General features: G+C 41.4%; 1 protein-coding gene across 10 annotated transcripts in view; it reads left to right on the forward strand.

Annotated features, from left to right (window-relative positions):
• vps13c (vacuolar protein sorting 13 homolog C) overlaps positions 1-11133 on the forward strand; it is a 78697-nt gene extending 67564 nt beyond the window's left edge. For 8 of the 10 annotated variants that reach the window (XM_055010326.1, XM_055010411.1, XM_055010388.1 and 5 more), the window contains 12 exons: positions 109-239; positions 352-433; positions 894-1007; positions 1125-1200; positions 1287-1450; positions 1553-1598; positions 1729-1852; positions 7090-7204; positions 9576-9667; positions 9748-9871; positions 9956-10039; positions 10117-11133. In XM_055010326.1, the coding sequence (XP_054866301.1) occupies positions 109-239; positions 352-433; positions 894-1007; positions 1125-1200; positions 1287-1450; positions 1553-1598; positions 1729-1852; positions 7090-7204; positions 9576-9667; positions 9748-9871; positions 9956-10039; positions 10117-10218 (1254 nt within the window). In that variant the 3' untranslated portion in view covers positions 10219-11133. Of the gene's footprint in view, positions 1-108; positions 240-351; positions 434-893; positions 1008-1124; positions 1201-1286; positions 1451-1552; positions 1599-1728; positions 1853-7089; positions 7205-7864; positions 8712-9575; positions 9668-9747; positions 9872-9955; positions 10040-10116 lie in introns of those variants that run through there. The other 2 variants (XR_008601608.1, XM_055010459.1) reach the window with 2 other exon arrangements.
• Positions 11134-15026: the final 3893 nt, after the last annotated feature.

Genomic DNA, 15026 nt, shown 5'->3' on the forward strand with positions numbered 1-15026 from the left:
CCTGATTCCTTCATGTTTCTGTTGATCTGATGATTCCTTCATGTTTCTGTTGATCTAATGATTCCTTCATGTTTCTGTTGACCTCCTGATGTTTCCTCCGTGTTTCAGCTGCACCTCAGCCTGTCTCTGGGCTCCAGCGGTGAAGATGTAGCTCAGGACGTTGCAGCCATGCAGTCCCTGAACCTGCTGCTGAAAAGCATCGGAGCCACACTGACCGACGTGGACGACCTCATCTTCAAGTGAGACTCTGCTGGGAATTAGACAGATGCATTGTGGGCCGTAAAGACGTTGCACATTTCTGATGTCCAGCGACAAAGAGAGGAACATTGGTTTCTGTTTGGTCTTTGCCAGATTGGCCTTCTTCGAGGTGAAGTACCAGTTTTACCGCAGGGAGAAGCTGATATGGGCGGTGGTGCGACACTACAGCGAACAGGTAAGGTTCCAGCCTCCACCTGTCCCACGCCTTCTTCATGGGACTCTATAAACTAGCAGCCAGATGGAGTCTCAGGACATCAGCCTCTCTGAAGGTGGGCCAGATGTTAAACAGTTGGAACTCCCACCAGCCAATCAGACCTGAAGAACCAGAAAAGACTAAAGGACACATTGAGATGAACGTATCAAGAGTTTGATCTTTTAACATTTCAGGAACAAAAGCTCAACAGTGTGGTGTTGCTCGTCTCATGTTCTGTTGTTTAACTGCTTTGTAGTAAAATCAAATCAGTATTAAGTCATTATTAAATCATTATTGCTTCTAGATAGTCTTCCTCTTTGTGCTTCTAAAAAGTGCCGCCATGATTGGAGCTGAGCAGGAAGCATCTCTCAGAGACAAGCCTCTGACAGTGTCTTTAAAGACTGAAGATCTAAAGGAAACCTTGTTTTTTTTCTGGTTGCAGTTCTTGAAGCAGATGTATGTTCTGGTTCTGGGTCTGGATGTCCTGGGAAACCCGTTTGGACTGATCCGTGGCCTGTCTGAAGGAGTGGAGGCCTTCTTCTATGAGCCGTTCCAGGTAACACACCTGTACACTGTCGGCTGAACCTCTTACAACCGACTCCTTTGTTAAAGCGATAAGGAAGAACGTTAATGTGAATTTGGATCAGAACCTGAGGTCCTGGTTGGTTTGCAGGGGGCTGTTCAGGGTCCGGAGGAGTTTGCAGAAGGTTTTGTGATCGGCGTCCGCAGCCTGTTAGGTCACACTGTCGGTGAGAAACTCTGAGAAACACTGATCCAAGGACTGTGGAGAGACTGAGTTGAAGTGAACTCTGTTTTCAACTGGTTCTGCCTGCAGGTGGTGCTGCAGGCATGGTGTCCAGGATCACGGGTTCGGTGGGTAAAGGTCTGGCAGCCATCACTATGGACAAAGAGTACCAACAGAAACGACGAGAGGAGATGAACCGACCACCCAAAGACTTTGGAGAAAGTTTGGCTAAAGGAGGAAAAGGCCTGTTGAAGGTACAGACGGACTGATTAGAGTCAGAGTTAGTCTGCTGGTTTACTGAGTCAGAGTTTGTCGCTGGTTTAGCTGCTGATCACTGACTGCTTGTGTGTCTGCAGGGAGTTGTAGGTGGAGTTACGGGCATCGTCACCAAACCTGTGGAGGGTATGTACACAACACAACACTACACTGCACGAAAACAAACCCACAATCACTGTAACAGACTACACAACCGTGAAACAGAAAGGATGTCAGTGAAAGCAGCTAAACAGGACAGTTTGTTGTGTGTCTGTAGGAGCAAAGAAGGAGGGCGCAGCAGGTTTCTTTAAGGGCATCGGTAAAGGTCTGGTTGGGGTGGTTGCTCGGCCAACAGGCGGCATCGTGGACATGGCCAGCAGCACCTTCCAGGGCATCCAAAGGTATTTAGCTGAACTTTCATCTCCAATCTTTGTATTTTCGCAGGTTGTGTCTCTTTTCACTCGTACTTTGTTTCCAGTATTTGCAGATTTCCTGTTTTCTATGTGCTGCTTAATGTGTTTGTTGTTTCCTCTGTTCTTGTTTGCTCACTAATTTTCACATTTCTGCTTTTGTTTTCTGTCTCGTGTTGTTGTTGCCGGGATACTGGGTTTTGTTCTTTCTTTTTCTTGCTGTTTTTGTGTGTGAGTATTTTACATGGAAAACCTTAAAGCTGAGCTCCTTTAATCACTGCTGGTGGAAAGTTGGCTGACAGTTAAATTACGTTTGAATTTTGGAATTTTGCTTCTGCTAAGCTTCACTGATAAAAGCAGATAAAAGGTGATGGCAGCGGTGATGAGGTAGCTGAGCTTTAACGTGCAGCAGTTTGGTGTTTGCATGTTTCTGTTGCAGCAGACGGTCGGTAAGTTGCTGCATCGTGTCAAAATAAAGTTTCATCCATGGAGTCTGAACTGATTCATGCTCGTCATGTTGTCCATCAGTGTAACACTGCTAGACCCCCTACCCTGTCAGACCCTCAGCTTGATGCAGCATTGTGTTGATAGGCCACACCCCTGAGGAGAGTCAGCTGACCTGCCAGCATGGTGGCGGCATCAGGTTTGCTGGGTTCACTGCTCTTTCTGTCATGATCCTTTCATCGGTTTGCTGAAGCTGTTTTTACAGCACCTCACAGTCTGAAGTTACGACAAATCCGTCCCTTTAATGGAGCTGTTTTTCTTTTCCTTTGACTCGTTCACTGGTGTGAACCTACAAAAGTTACCTGCTAGAATGCATAATGAATGATTTGTTTTAGGTCCAGAGAATTTAATTCCCACTGAGCTGCTCTAGCCCAAACTCATGTTAAAGGTAGTATTGTGAACAACAGGTGAGCTTGAGAAGCTCTGTGCTGCTGGTCCTCTAGTTACCTGCAGGGATCCACCTCCTTACATCTTAGGCTACAGATACAGATCTCCAGACAGGTGTGACAGGTGTCGCTCCGAAACATTTACCTGAAGGTTGCTTGGATACGTCTGATTTTGTTTTCATCTCTGATCAAAACCTTTTAACCTTCTGTGACCTCTGACCTAGAGTGACCTCTGACCTACAGTGACCTGTGACATTTGACCTACAGTGACATCTGACCTACAGTAACCTGTGACATCTGACCTACAGTGACCTGTGACATCTGACCTACAGTAACCTGTGACATCTGACCTACAGTGACATCTGACCTACAGTAAGCTCTGACCTACAGTGACCTCTGACCTACAGTGACATCTGACCTACAGTGACCTCTGACCTACAGCAACCTCTGACCTACAGTGACCTCTGACCTACAGTAAGCTCTGACCTACAGTGACCCCTGTGGTCTCCATAGAAACATCACCTTGATCGTTATGAATTAAAGTGGCATCAGCTGCTCTCTCCTCAGGGATTGGCTGACTAAATGGTCACGTGGTTCTGGCAGGCTGCGTTTGGCGATGATGATGATGAGGAGGAGGAGGAACACTAACAGCTAGTGTTTGTTGGTTGGGAGCTCCAACAGAAATTAGCTTCAAGCTGCATCAAAGAGAAAACTGCCCTAGTTTAATGTTCCACTAAGTACAGAATAGTGCAGTCAGACCACCAGCAGGTGGCAGCACATCCACAGTTTCACATAGAATAAACCTGAAGAAGTCATCCTGTCAGCTGCAGGTGGAACTTCCTTCATTCTTCTTCTGCAGAACCAGTTTCTGGTTCCAACATGAGTCAGAATCCTCTGATTTTACAGCAGAGTTTTAGTGTTGGAGCAGATCAGGGGTCCGTTTCACGAAGCAGGTTTAATGAAAACCCTGAAATGAGGGAAACTCAGAGTTTTCCGTTTCACAAAGGGAGGTAACTCAAACCAGAGACAGAGGGGTAACTCTAGCCTGTTTCACAAAGAGAGGTAACTTAAACCTTCAGTCAGTTACCATAGTAACAGACTCTATGACTCTAACCTGGTCGGGACCAGGTTTATCTCAGTAAACCTCGAGTTTCTCTCAGTCTCCGCCCTCTTTCAGCCACACGCTATTTCATTTCCTCATTCATTCAGTCAGCTGGTGAGTTTTGGCGAAGTCTAGTTCTGCCGTGTGTCAAAATGACGTCCTTTTATTAAAGATCCAGTAGATGAAGGAGCAGCATTACTGCACAGAGAATTAAATATTCGTCAGGAGATTGTTATCAGACCGCACATAGATGTTCTCACATTTCTGGACAACTATCTTTTAGAGCGGTACCGTTTCACATCACGGTCCATAATCTACATCCAACCTCATCCATCCTTACATTTACAACATCACCAACCACAGTCATGCTCTCACATCCCAGCAGATATTGTGTGTTGTGCTGCGGTTCTTTGCAAATGGAAGTTTTTTATATAATGTAGGAAATGCAGAACACCTCAGTAAGACAACTGTATGCAGGACGGTCAGAAATGTGTGTCTGGCCCTGAAACGACTTTTACCATCTTTGTTGTTTTCTCTGGACTTAAACCTGTCAGAACCATCAAGGCTCTGTGTGTGTGTGTGTGTGTGTGTGTGTGTGTGTGTGTGTGTGTGTGTGTGTGTGTGTGTGTGTGTGTGTGTGTGTGTGTGTGTGTGTGTGTGTGTGTGTGTGTGTGTGTGTGTGTGTGTGTACATATATATATATATATATATATATAGTTTGCTGAGTAGAAGTCTGTGTTAGTTTAAATAGGCTTAATTATTTAACAGAACTTGATATGGATGCAGACATTTAGGCTGTGTGTGATAAAACCACTGCACAAACAGCCACCTAATATTTAGGCTACTTTACAATGTAAAACATGATCAAAATGAGGAAGCTCCATGAGATTATGCTGACTTCTTACCTGTTTTAAAAATGTTTTTATATTTCATCTTCATCTGCTGCCACATGCTCTTCTCCCCTGCAGGATTGCACCTAAATGAAATAACTTAATAGGCTACTATTCAAACAGTTTTCCTGTAATATTGTGATTTAAACTTACGCATTGACAGGGCAGCAATGTTCTCCCACACCGTCTCCCTCTCTTTTGCAGCTGCAGGTGCTGCACTTCTTTCTAAAAACGTGTTCAAACTCGCTATATAAGCGCATTAAGATTTCCAATTCAAGCGGTGTAGTCCTCCGCTTCCCCGTTGCCATGGTGACTCGTCGAATCGGCGCTCCATTGATACTGGCTTTTCAGAGTTGTGGTGCACGCGCTTAACTCCGGGTGAAACTACTCCGAGTTGATTAAACGAACTCAAATCAGCTGTTGTGAAACCGAAAACTCAGAGTTTTCTATCTCAGAGTAGATCAACTCAGAGTTCAGGGTTAAACTCAGAGTTTGTTGAACCTGCTTCGTGAAACGGACCCCTGGAGGTGAGCTGGAGTGCTGAGCTGCAGGGACTCCATAGATCTGCACATTCTAGAAGAAACAGCAGTGTAGGTAGTTAAAGGAAGTCTAGTTTTATCAACTATAGAGGAGCTTTAAATCTCTGCAGAGAAACTGTGAAGGTAAAAAGGTAAATGTGTGTAAATGTTCACAACGTTCTGGTTCAGGAGATTTTCTTCTAAAGCTTCAAAGTTCAATAAAACTTAAATGCTTGTTTCAGCCAGAAGATAAAGCAACAAGTTAAATCAAAGTGCAGCTTCTGCAAAACATTTATTTAAATTAATGTGACATCCCCTCGACAACATGCTTCTCTGCCCCAAACATTACCCAGCAGCCTCAGCGGCCTCCATCCTCCCTGTAGGGTCCATCTGTCCATCAGTCAGTTCATGATAACCTGTTGACGTTACCGTTTCATGCTGTACCTGTAGAGGCCACCACAGGTGAGATCCTGACTTCAGCGTTAGCAGCATGACGCTCTTCAGAAATGAACCTGTTTTACTGACTATTAACTTCTGAACCGCAGTGTTTAAACCCAGCAGAGCTCCTCTGTAAAACACAACTGCTCCTCATTTCATTTTCTTCTTAATGTTCATGCTGACGTTCATGTTAATGTCCATGTTAGCATTTATATAAATGTTTATGCTAATGTTCATGTTAACATTCATATAAATGTTTATGTTAATGTTCATGTTAACATTCATATAAATGTTTATGTTAATGTTCATGCTAACATTCATACAGGAGGTCCTCGACTTACGTCAGAGTTCCATTCCTATAGATTGATGTAAGTCAATTTTCTCCCTAAGTCGAAACTCCAGTGAAAATGTAAACAAATCCGTTCCGTGCCTCACGATATCAGGATAGAATAGAATATGCTTTATTGTCATTATACAGTGTATAACGAAATTGGAGATAGGAGATACCGATCAGTTCTTCATAAAGTCATGAATAGCAAAGACTTTCATGCATGTATGAATCATTTTACTAGAAGATAACAGAATATGACAACGAACTGATATTGCTGTTGATGGTGAGGTTTCAATGTTTATTATTCAGTTCCAGATTTACCTGATGTCAGTGAACATGCCATGTTTAGTTAGCTCACCTCTGATTGGCTGAGAGTCAGCAGTAGAGAGAGCTGGGAACGGTGGCTAATTCTGGAGCTAAGTTATGGTGTTTTTCTAGTTATTCTGGCGTTGGCTACGGCCCACAGTAGCCTGTGTGAAGGTTCAATAAACCAGCAGAGAACCAGATAAAGTCTCACTCATTCATCACAGAGGGTCTCTACAATATGTTGACCTGTTTTTACAACTTGACCCATGTTGGTCGGTGTTTCTTCCTGTTCCCAGCATTTTATTCTATCTAATTTCACTTCCATGGAGACGGCTTTCCTTTTCTTCCAAGCATCAGAAGAGTCTGACTTACGCTGGGAGCCATAATGAAGGACAAAAGTTAGTGAATGTAGCACAATCCAAGGTGGTGTACAACCAGAGAATGGAAACAAAGCTGTCTGACAGTGCCATGACGACGTATTCATCCGTTCCACTCGCCAACTAGTTGGTCAACTAGTTCCACGTAACGAGTTCTGACCTTACGATGAAACGCTGTAGGTCGATGACGTCGTAAACCGAGGACCTCCATATAAATTTTTATGCTAATGTTCATGTTTCACACTAGCATTTATCCGAGTATTCATGTTAATGTTTATGCCAATGTTCATGTTAACGTTCAGCAAAGTGAGAGTCCTTAAACACCTGACAGAGCTGTGTGTGTCTGTGTCTGTGCGTGTGCGTGTTGTGGTTTCAGAGCGGCCGAGTCGACGGAGGAAGTGACCAAACTGCGTCCGGTGCGACTGATCCGGGAGGACGGGATCATCCGACCGTATGACCTGACGGAGTCGCAGGGATTTGACCTTTTCCAGGTTTGATCATTTCCTCTGGAACATGATGTCACTTCCTGACAGGAAGAGTTCTGCATTAAAAACATCCTAACCGTAGCTAATCCTAATCCTAGCTAACCCAAGCTAATCCTAGCTAACCCTAAACCCTAGCTAACCCTAGCCAACCCTAGCTAACCCTAGCCCTAGCTAGCCCTAGCTAACTCTAACCCTAGCTAAACCCTAGTAAACGCTCATGCTAACCCTAGCTAACTCTAACCCTAGCTAAAACACTGGGAGGAGTGGGAGCACAGGGAGGACTGAGAGGACTGTGGACACACTGCCAACTCACAGTTGAAGTACTCAGTTACAGTAATAGTACTCATTTACAGTAGAAGGACTCGTTTACAGTAATAGTACCCAGTTACAGTAATAGTACTCAGTCACAGTAATAGTACTCGGTTACAGTAATAGTACTCGGTTACAGTAATAGTATTCGGCTACAGTAGAAGTACTCGGTTACAGTAATAGTAATCAATTACAGTAATAGTACTCAATTACAGTATTAGTATTCAGCTACAGTAGTAGTACTCGGTTACAGTAATAGTACTCGGTTACAGTAGAAGTACTCGGTTACAGCGTTGTGGATTCTTGTCGTTTCTTCTCCTGACCTTCTTTCTTCTTCTTCTTCTTGTCTTCATGCAGCCTGAGGAAGACTAATCATGGATCAACTTTATTATTCAAGTGCTTTCAAAGACTCTAATCTCTCTGTTCTGTCTGTGTCTAATTAAAGATCGTCTAATGTTCCAGATTAATCTATCAGTAATGTTCCAGATTAATCTATCAGTAATATTCCAGATTAATCAGTAATGTTGCAGATTAATCAATAATGCTCCAGATTAATCAGTAAGGGTCCAGATTGATCTATCGGTAATATTTCAGATTAATCACTAATGTTTGCAATTAATCGGTGCTGGTCCAGATTAATCTGTGATATTCCAGATTAATGTGTAATGTTACGGATTAATTCTTCAGTAATATTCCAGATTCATCAGTAATGTTTCGGATTAATCAGTAATGTTTCAGATTAATCCATCAGTAATATTCCACATTAATCAGTGATCTTCCAGATTAATCGTTAATATTCCATATGAATCTGTAATGTTCCAGATTAATCAGTAATATTCCAGATTAATCCATCAGTAATATTCAATCATTAATCTATGTGATCGTTCAGCTCTATGCATGCTGAAGCTATTATCTCCACTCATACCTCAGCTCTCAGTTTATTTCTGCTTTTTATTGGTTTTATATTTCCGTTTATAACATTTATAAATCATAGTTTATATGACAGTTTTCTTTAGAACTATTTATTATTTATCCAAAGCAGAACACAGGCAGTGGAGATAATTTTCTATAAAGCAATGATCAATGTCTGCTGTAGATGTTATTTTTTGTACATAAATATGCTGTTGAATATGTGTGTGTTTGTATCATATGATAGCATGACATCTTTACTATCTGTGTTCAATAAAACTGCTGTCCTTCTTCACTTGCTGCTGTTTGATTGGTGGAGATGTTGGAGGGCTGCTGTCATTAATAAACTCATTAAAGTTCACTCTGAGCTGGATTCTATCATCAGACTTCATCCACAACGCTGCTGCTGCTAACCCTCTGAACCCATTCAAATTATGACCTAAATGACTGTTTATCTGCCAAGAACAGAAAGAATCCTCAGGTTGAACGCATCATGTGTAACGTGTGGTTTTGTCTGGAAAGTTAACGAACTCTGAGTTTAAAATCCTGATGTTCAATCAAAACCACTTCGATCTTTTTTTTTTATCTTTTTGAAAATCACCAGAAATGCAGCAGATTCTATAAAACCTGTGCAGTGTTTCCTCAGAGAGACTAAAATAAACGCAGCAGAAACAGAGAACAGAGGAGCAGGTTGTTGGAGATCCATCCAGCATGGAGAAACATCTACAGATGAGGAGCAGAGTAGAGAGGAAACATGGAGACAGAAAAACATCTCCAGGAGGAGGAGACCACATTAGTTCAGAGTTTAACATCTGAGGATCCATGGTTCAGGTTTTGACATGTTTATAAAGAAATTTGCATTTAGTTTTTTTTTCTTTTCTCTGGTTTCCATCATTCCACTGCCAGAAGACATCTCTGAGTTCTCTCCTTCTTCATGTTCTGGTTCCTCAGAGCTGCAGGACTTTAGATGAAGATGGTCCACAGTGAGGAGAGATGCGAAGGTTAAACTCAGTAGCTGCTCAGATATCTGCTGGTCCCACATCGTTTTACTCTAGGTCCACGTTAACCAACAGCTGATGTTCAGCAAAACTAGACCTGCTTGAAGATCAGACTCCAGACGAGAGATGAATGTAATGCTGGAGTGTTTTTGTGTTTCCAGCGTTCTCAGATCAAACAGCTGGAAGGAGAAGTGTTCAGAGATCACTGTCAGTATCCAGGACACCGCAAGACCAACATCATCGTCACCAACAGGTAGGAACACTTGCTATTTCCTCCTGTTTACTGTTTATTCTTTGTTCTTGTTGTTTACACTGTTTGTTGTTGTTGTGTAGGAGGGTTTTTTGCGTGAAGGAGATCGACTTTGTGGGTCACTTCAACAAAGAGTGGGAGTGTTTGTTTGAGAACTTCTATCGTCCTCCAGCAGTGACGGGTTCTGAGTTAAAGATTTACTGCAAGGTACCGAAGCAAACGGGAGAACAGTCGGTGGTTTTGTTGTTTATTTTGTTGTCTTTTCATTTGTTTTGTGTTGTTGTGCTACAGGAGCAGCAGAAGTTAAAGCTTCCAAAGAGAGACGGTCAAGAACCGACGAGGAACCTTCAGCTAAGAGACCCCAGAACTGCTCAGGTTAGAGTGTGTGTGTGTGTGTGTGTGTGTGTGTGTGTGTGGTCTCTACCTCACCTGGTTGCTATGGTTACCTACAGAAGCTGCAGACGGCCATCTCTGATGCTCAGACGTCGCAGCAGCAGCACCGCATGGCCAGACAGAAGTCGCAGCGCTTCCTGAAACTGAGCAGCAAACAGTGAGGTCGCTTCCTGACAGCAGCTGATATATCGATCGATTGATGATTTTTGTCGATCAATTGATGATTTTTATCGATCGATTGATGATTATTTTTTTCGATCGATGATTTTTATTGTATTTGTTCACTGAGGTCAGATAATGTGTTACTGTCCCTTTAAGAGGTGACACACCTGCTCAGGTGAAGCTGTCTGGTCAGAGCCTCTCATCTCACATGTTGGCAATGTCAGCATGCTAACATGCTAACTAGAATGCTAACTAGCATGTTAGCATTGTAGCTGACACAGTTTAAGAAAATAAAAGCTCAGCCTCTGCAGCTCTAACGTCTTTTACTCTGAAGGCTGTGATGTTTTCCTGTTTGCTGTCTCAGCAGATGTTTTAATTTCTGAAATAAAAACAAAGTTTCTGTCCTAAAGAGTTAAATGTCAGCTGACATGTTTAATATGAGCAGAGAGCTGATGGTGGAAGTCTTCAGGACCTTTGAACTCTGACCAGATGAATGTTTTGATGTTGTTTCTGCTCGTTTAGGCGCTACTGCCTCATGTTGGAGATGAAGCCATGAAAACCTAAAGAGGATTTACTTTCCTCACTGTGATCATTTTCAGTTAAACACAAAGATCTGAAATAATAATTCTACATGATTATTTACAGAAAAGAGAAACTACAAGAAACAGATGAGGCTCTGAGATGAAGTTTCTGTTAAAGTTCAGGATTCATCGTTTTCTTTTATCAGTGAATCAGAATCTGCAGATCTTTGTTGGAAACTGAAAAATGAAGAAGTTTGCATTTAATTCAGACCTACTGAGAGGAAATGTTTTCACTTTAATTTTTACATCTTTGCTGGAACCAAAAGTCTGTTTGTGTCTCATGTTGATGTCGAGGAAGAGTGAAGGAAATAAAACTCTGACCTGGAGCCTGAATCTTCCTATAAAGATGAGATTTACTCACATCTGGTGACACTTGTTATTTTGTGAGCAGAATGATGTTAGTTCTGACTTTTACTTTTTAACTTTAGAATCAGAGTGAAACAGGAAGAACTCGACACTTCTGTTGACATCACCGCTAACCGTTAGCTTAGCAACATTCACTGTCTGTAGGATGTCTGACGTCCAGGAGAAGATTCTGATGGAACACGATCAGCTGATAAACCACCAACAGCTGCTGGTCTTTGGTCAGGACATGAATTCATTCATCATTAGTGTCATTAATTAATCATTAGTGTATTTAATTAATCATTAGTCTAATTAATCATTAGTGTATCTAATTAATCATTAGTGTCATGAATTAATCGCTAGTGTGGCTAATTAATCATTAGTCTTTTTTATTAATCATTAGTGTTAATTAATCATTAGTCTGTTTAATTAATTATTTGTGTTGTTAATTAATCACTAATTAACCATTAGTGTCGTTAATTTATCATTAGTCTTTTTAATTTCTCATTAGTGTCGTTAATTAATCATTAGTCTGTTTAATTATTCATTAGTGCCGCTAATTAATCACTAGTCTGTTTAAGTAATCATTAGTGTAGTTAATCATTAGTCTATTTAATTAATCATTAGATTAAAAGCTGTTTCCGTCGTCATGGTTACATGTTTACTTTCTGTCCTGCAATAATTATTGTAGTTGTGTTGTTTTCTGATTTTCTCAGCTGTTTCCTTTGTCATGGCAACGGTCAGCTGGTTTCCTCCTGTCCACCTGAGATTAAACTCAGTCCAACTTGATTTATTCATCTGAGCCGAGAGAAGGAAAGAAAAAAGTTCACAAACAAGAAAACTTTATCAACCACGGGAGAGAAGACAAAGAAAATAAGGAATAATGGAGACATCCTCAGAGGGCGGAGCCTAGCCCAGCTGACTGAGTGGGAAGGTTCACCTGGACAGGTAGCAGTCTATCACAGGTTCACCTGGACAGGTAACAGTCTGTCACAGCTTCACCTGGACAGGTAACAGCCTATCAGACAAGCAGAGAACATGGAACCTCCACACAGAAAGTTCCCGTTTCTAATAAACAACACTGACAAGAAGCTGCTCGGTGTTCCTGATTGATGAGAAGACCTGGAACAGTTTGTTCTCTGATAAACTCCATCCTGTCTCCACGGAAACACGCTCTGATTTATGGTTTCCATGGTGTTCCTGACACATTGTGTTTTTATCTGCTTTTGTTTCTGAGACAGAGTTTTTGTTGAGTGAAGGTCGGGAGACTTTTTATCCAGCAGCTAAAAACATGAAGGATGAGGAACCAACAGAAAACCAGAGGCTTCAGCAACAACCAACACACAAACATGAGACAACAGAAGTACATTGGGATGTTCCTCTGATCAGCTGGTTATTGATCAGCTGGTTATTGATTAGAAAGCCAATCAAGGATCCTCCTGTTCAGAAAAGTCTTTCGGGTTAAAGAACGTTCTGCCAGATCTTAGAATCTGTTCTACCTGAGCTACAGCTGTGTGACAGGAAGTGATGCGTCTGATCTGAGAACGACTGAACGTCGTGTTGAAGAGTTTCTGATGAAGATGAGGTCAGATGTTAGAGACACATCAGAAGCCATCAGCTCTAACATAAAGAATCAGATCTTTTCCTTTCACTGAGCTCTCTCGACAGATTTAAACTTCTGTTCTTTGGAATATTTCCTGCTGATAAAACATCATCTGATGGTCGTTTTTCATTTTCTGCACTTTACTCAACGTAAAACTAGTTTGTCGTTTTCCTAATTCACTGTTTTTGTTTTACTTTCATTGCTTTTTGTTCTGAATGTTTTTATTCAGATAAACACGGTGAGTTATTTCCAACTACAGAACCAGATCTAACATTCTTTCTTCAGATTTTTAGGATTGATGACACCATGGATTTGATGAGATGGAGGTTTTTCTGTCATTGATGCACGGCGAGTATGGAAGCAAATCAGACTCATCAGATTCTGAATTTTAAAAGCTGCTGAATTTCTTACTTTGATTTTTTTATCATCAAAATTATGTATGTGAATTTTTTATGCCTGAGTTTAGCTCATCAAAACTCTAAAAAAAAACAGCTACAAATTCAATGTCTTCAAAATTTTCCGTCAAAAAAATTCAGTGTCCAAAATTTACCATCAAAAAATTCAATGTTCAAAATTCGCTGTCAAAAATTTCAATGTGCAAAATTCGCTGTCAAAAAATTCGCTGTTCACATCTGGGGGACGAGGCGTTCACTGACCCACTGTGAATGTTTACAGCAGCGCTGCGTTCACTGTAATCAAACGTTAGAGAAGAAGAGCTGCTGTTTACTTTAACCTGCATTTAGCTCAAACATCTGCAGTACTTTCCTCCTGGTCTGACTCACAGTTTCCTTCAAGTGTTTAGACTCCAGCAGGTCCAGACTGGTGGTGAAGGTCAGTGAAGGTAACACAGTCAGCAGCTGGATGAGATGTTGACCAGCAGCTGGATGAGATGTTGACCAGCAGCTGGATGAGATGTTGACCAGCAGCTGGATGAGATGTTGACCAGCAGCTGGATGAGATGTTGACCAGCAGCAGTCTGCTGTTTGATTTCAGCTCATTTTCAGGTTTATTGTGAACAAATTCAACCTCCCAGCTGCTGTTTGACAGAAAGGATCAGAGAACTTCAGATCTAGTCATTGATCCTTTTCAGTGTCAAAAGTTTTGGGTTCTGCATCATGAGAACACGTGAATGACTACATAAATACATTATTATTATTATTATTATTATTATTATTATTATTATTATTATTATTATTATTATTATTATTATTATTATTATTATTATTATTATTATTATTATTATTATTGTCACTGGGTGTGTCTTTGAGCTTCCTGTTGTGAACGTTGGCTTTACCTGATAGTAGAGGTCAGGATCAGGGCCGTCAGGTCCAGGACAAACTTCCTGGATGTATTTTCCGGAAACACAAGAGTTTGAACAGAATTCCAGGAAATATTGACATCAAATTCCAAGTTTTTATGTTTGTGTCAGGAGCTATTGACTCCCTTTGTTTCGGATAACAATGCAGTCTGAATTTTAGTGGTTTCTTTTGTTTTGTTTGGTTGTTTTCAGCCTCTCGGTACACTTTGTTCAGTCCCTGCTTTCATTGGGTGTTTAAACGGCTCTTAAAGCGCTTTAACATGTGTAGAACAGCAGCAGATTATCCTGCAGACGCTCTAACAGCAGCGTTCTCTAACGGGTTGCTGCTTTTACTGGTGTATAAACTTTAACAGGAGCCAGTTTGAGCAGCACTGAGTCACAGTGTTTGTTCTCTGCTGGAGGTTGGACTCATTAAATCATTCAGGATCAAAAACAAGCCTGGAAATGATTTGATTCTGTGATGTTTCTGTCAGACCTGGAGCTCAGTGATGATCACACTGAGCTGTATGAATGAAGATGGCTGACTTTTCACATCCTCTCTCTGATCTGGAGCTTTCCTGACTGTAATTTTCCCCCATCAGCTGCCTCTGGTGTTTACAGCAGCAGGTAGGAATACATGTAATTACCATAATAACACGGGGAACTGTGTGTGTTTGGCAGGATGTCACAGAATTCTGGAAATTAAATTATAATTCTAGCGAGTCATCATTATCGAGTGAAGAAGATGCTGAGCCAAAAGTTCTAACATTCCAAGCTTCACCTCCAGCTCCCAGTAGAACATCCAGAATCAGGTTCTAAGAGGAACCCTGCAACAGACTGGTTACCTGTCCAGGTGAAACTTACTGTGAACACCTGCTGAAGGTCTCAGGCTGATTCTACAACAGTGACAGAATGGTCATCTTTAAATGAGCTGACAGATGGAATAATAAAGTTCTTAAACCTGGATAAAGATCAGAATCA

The sequence above is a fragment of the Amphiprion ocellaris genome, chromosome 1, assembly GCF_022539595.1.
Source record: "Amphiprion ocellaris isolate individual 3 ecotype Okinawa chromosome 1, ASM2253959v1, whole genome shotgun sequence".
Taxonomy (NCBI): Eukaryota; Metazoa; Chordata; class Actinopteri; family Pomacentridae; genus Amphiprion; species Amphiprion ocellaris.